The following is a 7,919-nucleotide window of genomic DNA, read 5'->3' as shown; positions in this document are numbered from 1 at the left end:
TCTAGTTTTATTGTGTTTTTAATCTTGCTCTGTATTTATTCATTGGCCTTTTTGTTTATGTATCTGTTCTTGTTTTTAGCCTTACATTGTGTCTATTTTTTTTCTCTACCCATTTTGTAATTTTGTACCTCAACAAGTCTTTGTACACTATTGGTTAAATAAGGTTAAAAACAAAGTCTCATGATGTCAGAGAAGCAGTTTTACGAAGAAAATGTAAAAAGCATAAAAACATGTATCACAAAAGTCATAAAAATGTTTTACTGATGTGTATTACTATTCTTTAGTGAGTTTAGGATAGAAATGAGTAGTTTTAGTACCATAATTAGTTACATTATTTATGGACACCCGGATGTGTATGTGTTCGCGCATGCGCAGAACGGTGCAACTGGGACGGTACGGATGCACACACATAGATATCCATATCTATGTGCACACACACCATTGCCACACACAATATGGTGGCGAAAGTAACGTACGGTTCTCATGTCCTGATGCTTATTCTCCTCTTCGCTGGTTGGCTGAGAATTGACCAATTAGAGGCTGACAGAACTGAGGCGTTGGGCTGTGGGCGGGCGTCCTGCTGTCAGGAGTGGAGTTTACAAAGTGTTGGAGAATGTTTTGGAAAGTTTGCTGTACGCTAATTTTTGTTCTCTTTTTCTGCCATGAGCTATGCGACGCTCAAAAGAAGAAAGAGGTGAGAAGTCATTTATATCATGCAGGGAGGGAGGTTCAGACACTTGAGTGCTAACTTATCAAAGAGAGCTCCGTCCTTTTTCCTGTTTTGACAGCTAGCTTTTACGCTAACACGTTACATCATGTGTTCAGGTTTCTGTAAACTATGCTCGGTGTAATATACCCGCTTCCTGATTAAAGCTAATTCTATTTTTGTTTATTAATTTTCTTTATGTGAGAAATTCGACTGCGGTTCCATATTTAGATGTTTTGAGGGGGGATTTTTTTAACACGGAACCAATGAATGAAGTGTCGTTGCTACGGGAGCAGTTACCTTGGTGTGTGTTTCTGTCATGTTCAGACTTTGCTATCAGAGAAGGTGAGTCAGATGATGGACTGGACCTCCAAGCGTTCAGTCATCAGGATGAATGGAGACAAGTTCCGTCGCTTTGTCAAAGCTCCTCCTAGAAACTACTCGGTATTCATCATGTTCACAGCGCTGCAGCCGCAGAGGCAATGTGGCGTTTGCAGGTAGGTGGTTAAAACGCTGTTGATGAAACCGAAGCTGAAACGAACAAACCAGGGCAGTTATGATTTCATTCATTTGTAATAAAAAAAAAAAAAAAGTGTAACAGCAACAATGTGTTTCTTCACATTTTAAAATACTTATCAGACACAACTGGTTGGGGCTCACCTGTTTCTAAAATAAAAATGCTGAATATATAGAAAGAAAAAAAGAAATAGAACTTTATTGATCTCACAATGGAAATATTCACTCTGCATTTGACCCTTCCCCTTGGGGAGCAGTGGGCTGCCATTGTGTGATGCCCAGGGAACAGTATGGGGGTTAATGGACTTGCTCAGGGAGTCAGAGTGCAGGCTGTGTGGATTGAACTGGATACTTGCAACCCACTTAGAGCACAAACACACTGCTCTAAACCACTAGGCAAACACTCCCCCAAATGCAACAGTATGGATAGCACTATGAGGTGCAACAGTGGGGTTCTTGTGTTTTCCAAGACGCAAACTCTAAATAAATATATATTAGTGTTGCACTGATACCAGTATCGGTCAGGGCCCCGATCCAGCACTAAAATGGTGGTATCGGTATTGGCGAGTATAAACAAGTAGGGCACAGAAACCATTTTGAGAGCCAAATGTTTATTCAACTATTGTCACCCATTCCAGATAGGCAATAAAAAGTTCTACTGGATTTACTTTGTATTAGTCTTTTTCCTGCTTCACAAAGGTAGGCAGCAGCCTGACAAAGTCATGACGGCAATTATTTTACATCCAAGCAGCAAGCAGCTCTTCATCTATCCACACACACATCAATTTTAAACAGATGGTATTGGCCAATACTGCACAGCCAGGTATTTGATATCTGGCCAAAAAAATAAAATAAATATATATGTGTATGTATATATATATATATATATATATATATATATATATATATATATATATATATATATATAGCTCAAGTTTGCTGACTTGCTTATGTGGTAGGTCATCTGTCCTGCAAACAGGAAACCAAGCTTGGGGGAATGAGCTACCACTGTGGGTCCTTAGGCAAGACCCTTCACGCTAATGCCTGCTTTGGGTAGATGCAGCCTAGTGGTTAGGGCATTGGGCTTGGAATCCCACTCTGGGTCCCTGAGCATGACCCTTAACCCCCACACTGCGTAGAACAATGGCAGCCCACTGCTCCCCAAAGGGGTTAAATGCAGAGAGTTAATTTTGTTGCTCTGTACTTGTGACAGTGTAATGACAAAAAAATAAAAAATAAACGGGACAGGAGAAATGTACAAAAACAATGTGATAGTTTCCTCTATATCATTCTTACTTCATGCAGTTGCCTCATTCATTTCTTGTGGAACTGCCAGTATGTCCTGAGTGGATAAACACACCTACGTCTTTGATTAAATCACAATAATATATTGGCGCTTAAGGAGTCTAAAGATAGACTGTCATCAGTTCTAAAACGAGCTGTTGTCGACCCCTTGGGGGTGGGCGTAATGGTAGCTGATCTCAGACATGAGGAGTTTTTTTAATCATCATGTTAGATTTCCCTCTCTCACTTGCTAACATATGCTGTAGCTCCTCCTTGTGTTTATGTCTTTTCTTTGATTCCATTCCTCTGCCTGAGGCTCTGGTACTTGGTTAAAAATATAGTTAATTGGCAGCCATCCTCCTGATCGGCTCTGTCTCACATTGACAGGTTTGACTTGTCCAAACCAAACTTAGCATTTATTCTATCCTATATTCCCAGCAGTGGTTAATTAACTTGTAACACATAATTAACTTCATGAAGTATTTATTTCATTTGTTCTTCTTCTTCTTTGTTTTGTTTTTTTTTCCAGACAAGCCGATGAAGAGTTCCAGGTGCTAGCTAACTCCTGGCATTATTCCTCCGCCTTTACTAACAGAATCTTTTTTGCGTCAGTGGATTTCGATGAAGGATCAGATGTCTTTCAGATGGTGAGGCGATAACTCTTACACTAGTTGTTTTACTGTAAAACCAACATGTAAAAAAAGTCTCTGTGATTAGCTTGTTTACAAAGGAATTCCACCACATTGTTCACTCAGAGCTGATTTTTAGGATAACATAGTAATATTGCAATCTTTAACAAGGCTAAGCTAACACACAAAGCCTTTGTTTTCATCCAGTACTGATGGAAATTTGGACATCACCTCACTTTGCATTACTTAAACACAGATACCTGTATAGCTAAAGAGACATTTGCATCTCCTGTGGTTCAACAGGATGATTAGTTGCAAAGCAGCATTCAGAGGCTTGTCTGTTTAAATCCAGTTTCATTTCCTGGTCATTTCAAAGCTCCTTTAATTAAGGTGTTTAAGTCCAGTGTTCCCACTGTTTCATGTTATACAGGATTAATTGTTCGTAATGTAAGTATTCTAAAGGTGGGATGATAATAATGATAATATTAACCTTTATTTTATTATTATTTTTTTTTCTAATAAAAATTGCTCTCAGCTTTTAATTCATCATCTTTGGAGAGCAGTTAACAGGTAGTCATGTGGGGACATCAAAACTTGATGCTTGCAGTCTTCTTAGACCCAGCCGCTCAGCTCTAACCACAAGGTCAGCACCCCTCCAAAATGAAACATGTCCTCTGCTTTTAAATCACCTCTTAGGGTGTAGAGAGAAACTGATAAGACCACGCAACACTTTCTCTTATAGATTAGAACCCCTTGCTATCTGGATGATAGGCAGGAACCACCATGGTAACGGGAAAAACTAGGCAGGAATCTGAACTTTTTCCAGGGAAGTTGCACAAAATATGTTTTGACAATTAACATCAGTTTGATCCCAGACCACTTTTTACTTATGGTTTATTATCAAGGATTCACAATGTTGTATTTTTGGAAATATCCAAAATGCATATATTTTACAGCCAAATAAGCCGATGTGGCCCTGACGTAGGGTGAAGGTGTTTAGCAGAGACAGAAATTGTTTACAATCAAAATGAAACTGGAGAAAATAATGTTGAAAAGGATGAAGTAATGAATACCACTAAAAAATGTTGTTGGTGGCTTTTAAAAAAACTGTTTTATGGACAGTTTAATCATTTATTATTTGTCATCCTCCCTTAGCTCCACTGCCTCTCCCTAACCCTGGCACTCCCTCTGCCCGGCAGACTGCTTTAATGTATCACTGTCCTCCTCCAATCTCGCACGGTCAGCTTCCAGAGCTGGCCCTGGCCATCTGACTCTAGTGCGTTTTCTGCACGACATTCTCCTCTCCCACGGTCATCCCCTAGCTCAGTTAATCAAATGACCTCTGAGCTGGTTTTCTTGTAAAAAGGATGAAAGGGAGCGCAGTATAAGCTAAATCCATAGTTATGTCTTTGAAACGGACCCAGTTAGTGGTTGAACTAATAAATAATGCAAAATTGGAAGAATTAGGCTGCAGCAGAGTCAGGAAGACTCAGGAAGACTGATTTATTTGATCATTTTGTATACACAAGTGTAAACAAAAAGAAATGTTGTTCAGAACAGCTCTATAGACAATCTCATTCTTCAGATCGCAGCCTTGACAAGGCAAGCAGTGATTAAAAAAAACAAACAAACAAAAAACAATGTGATATTAAGTCCCTATATCTAGTTATGGAATGTGCATCATTCATGTTTGCTTGGCGGCAGTGATGTCTGACAGATCTGGATAGGATCTGGATAGGATTTTAGCATCCAAATTGGATTTTTAACCTGGTGGAAGAGGATCTGATGCTGAAGCATTAGGGGCCTGTTGCCTGGGCTTCACCATCAGTTGTTGTTGAGCTGCTTCTACTGCCTCCAGCTCATGAAGCACTCGCTTCTCCTGTATCAGGGGAGGAAGAGGACGATGATGACGATACTGTTAGGGTGCTAGCCCCCTGGGTTGAAGGGGTAACTTAAGGGATAAAAGGTGTAACATTCAGGGATAAAAGGGGTCCCTATGTCCTCCAGCACTCTAAGCCTATAGCAGCATAACTATAGACATGGCTCAGGATAACCGGAGCCGCTGTAACTACAAGCTTTATCACAAAGGAAAGTTTTAAGCCTTCCATTAAAAGCAGACAGGGTGTCTGCCTCATAGATTAAAAATAGTAGTTGGTTCCACAGAAGAGGAGCCTGATAACTAAAAGATCTTCCTCCCATTCTACATTTACAAATTTTCAGAACCACTTATAGACCTGCAGGTTAAAAAAAAAACACGCTCTGTTACGAACATAAGGTATGACCATATCTCTGATATAAGATGGCTTTACATGTGGAGAAGACATTTTTAAGTTTTATTCTGGATCCTCTGTGTAGTCAGAAAAGGAATTTAGCTCCTTTTTGTGCCAAATTCTTAGCCCAGATTGAGCTTCGGCAATTTACTTTTTTTTTTCTTTCTGAAATGTGTGGTTCTCTGCTCATTTCGCACTACTTTGCAATGCGCTTTCAGAACTTGAAAAGGTGTTTTCAGTGAACACTGTGTCATTTGGCATTAAGGTCAGCAAAGTTCTTACTCAGTTGGAGTCTGTCACAGTGCAGGCTCATTATAAAGCAAAGCTACTGCCATTCGTATCTAATGATTCAACTTTCAGAAACTTTAAGGCTCCACTAAAAATTGCATTTGTTTTTATTCAAAGATCCTCAGTCTAGTCGTTAAAGAAATTTACATTAGCACAGAACAGTGCAGTGCGATGCCTGCCAAAGTGCTGTTTTAATACTTGATGATAAAAGGGTATCATTTGAATATTGCACCTTTTGAAATCACAATAATCATCTTGATTTTACACAGATGTGAACTACAGTTCAAATCTGTTTTTCTTTGTTTGTCTGCAGCTTAACATGAACTCTGCTCCAACCTTCATCCACTTCCCACCCAAAGGGAAACCTCTGCGATCAGACACCTATGAGCTACAGGTCAAAGGCTTTTCAGCTGAACAGCTGGCAAGATGGGTGGCAGACAGGTCAGATGTGCAGGTAAGCATTTGATTTTAGTCATCATAAATCCACAGCAAACCTAGTGGTTATAAAGTCCACCAAAACACTCAACACAAGGGGGATTTTAATTCATCCTCATCCTGTTTTTCTCTTGTAGATCCGTGTCATCCGTCCACCCAATTACGCAGGGCCTCTCTTGCTGGGGTTTCTCCTGGCTGTGATTGGTGGACTGGCATATCTGCGAAGGAATAATTTGGAGTTCCTTTTTAACAATAACGCTTGGGCTTTTTCTGCTTTGGTAAGAAGCACACTCCTAAACACATCAGTCGCTGCATCATTTATAGCACATTTCATGCCGATTTAAATCATGCTGCCAAGCAATTTAACACAAACAAGAGCATTAGAGAACTGAGGTCTTTATTTATAAAACGTAGAAAGTTACAAAAACAGTTTTAGAGGACATAATGAAATAAAAATGAAAAAAATAAATAAATGAATAACATTCTCTTCATATAAACCAAATATAAACTGTAGTTAAGGTTAAGCTCAATTTATGTTGAGGCTGTAAAGCAGTAAATATTTTAAACTGCAGTCCTTGTTCTTAAATGGGAGCAGCAACTGCATTCACCTCTACCAAAGCATAATTTCACACATTGGATTAATTACTGGATGGTATTTAAACTAAGGTAATAAAAACATAACGATTAAAAATGAAATGCAATTAAAATAGCTTCTTTGCACTTGGTGTAATCCCTTATGGTGAAAATATCTAGATGGCAAAAAATGAAACGTACAGCACTGATTTTTAAATTCATAGTTTTTTTTGTTCTGACCTCCGCTTTTATCAGTGGTTGTTATGCCTTGATGTGCGCATGATGTTCTGGGTGTTCAGCGAAGCGTAGCAGACACTGCATAAGTAAGAGATAAATGGGAGGAATCAAGACGAGACAACCCAATGATTTTTAGCTGGAGCTAAATTGTTTTTTTAAACTATTTTTACTACTGCAGAGGTCCAGAAATGAAGAGTTTTTTTTTACATTTCTGGTAACACTTCCTGGATCTTTTAGAGGAAGATCCACAAGGCAAATGGGTTTCCCTTTTTACAAGGAACTAAGTTTCTCATGTACTGTATCTTTTTCCCTACGATTTAACATCCCATGTTGTTTGTCTGCAATCAATACTGTGTTTCTTAAACTCTTTGCTTGACTCATATTTCTTCTATATTATTTCTTGTCTCACTTCAGTGCTTTACTCTGATCATGACTTCCGGCCAGATGTGGAACCACATCAGAGGACCGCCTTATGCACACAAGAACCCCAACACTGGACAAGTGGTAAGAAAATAAACCCATAACTAAAGAATTAAACATACAGCTTAGTCAGTGCTCTAAAGAATTTGTCAGACTTGAATGATTATTGTTCTGGTACTGGTTGTTAAAAATGGATGGTAGCTGTGGCTGTAATTAGATCTTAGCTATACAGTATCCGTCTTAAAGTACATGAAGCTGCACTACCCAATCTCTACACTGTTTCACTGAATAAACATTCCTCCACCTATTGTGTGTATAACAACACTGTTGGCTCCAAGATTACACAAGAGCTGAGCCTATATAGAGAACTCCACCATAGATACAACCATGAGGTTAAAAAAAAAAAAAGAGAACAGCAAATCATATAGATTGTAGAGAAGTAGTGGAGTAGAAGGTAACAGACTGAGGCAGGATCGGACTGGTAATCTGTGATACCGGGATTTGCCCGGAAGGCTGGTCCTAATTTCAGCGTGCAAGGGCCGGCCCTCCTTAAATCATACC

General features: G+C 39.2%; 1 protein-coding gene across 1 annotated transcript; it reads left to right on the top strand.

Annotated features, from left to right (window-relative positions):
* The first annotated feature begins 530 nt into the window (after nt 1-530).
* Nucleotides 531-7,454, top strand: LOC107099796 (magnesium transporter protein 1-like). Its single transcript, XM_015398062.1, has 6 exons — nt 531-694; nt 1,034-1,203; nt 3,036-3,153; nt 6,007-6,147; nt 6,266-6,406; nt 7,353-7,454. Exons 1-6 carry the CDS (start codon nt 614-616, stop codon nt 7,452-7,454), a joined length of 753 nt encoding a protein of 250 aa, XP_015253548.1. The 5' UTR covers nt 531-613.
* The last annotated feature ends 465 nt before the right edge of the window (nt 7,455-7,919 follow it).

Source organism: Cyprinodon variegatus, unplaced genomic scaffold (genome assembly GCF_000732505.1).
Source record: "Cyprinodon variegatus isolate N-32 unplaced genomic scaffold, C_variegatus-1.0 Scaffold909, whole genome shotgun sequence".
NCBI lineage: Eukaryota > Metazoa > Chordata > Actinopteri > Cyprinodontiformes > Cyprinodontidae > Cyprinodon > Cyprinodon variegatus.
This window is presented reverse-complemented; position numbering and strand designations above follow the sequence as displayed.

Excerpts from the sequence above, each read along its gene's own strand:
- LOC107099796 (XM_015398062.1), top strand. The coding sequence starts at position 614 with ATGTTTTGGAAAGTTTGCTGTACGCTAATTTTTGTTCTCTTTTTCTGC. Across the intron at positions 695-1,033 it reads ACGCTCAAAAGAAGAAAGAG|ACTTTGCTATCAGAGAAGGT; the intron begins GTGAGAAGTCAT and ends TGTCATGTTCAG. Across the intron at positions 6,407-7,352 it reads CTTGGGCTTTTTCTGCTTTG|TGCTTTACTCTGATCATGAC; the intron begins GTAAGAAGCACA and ends GTCTCACTTCAG.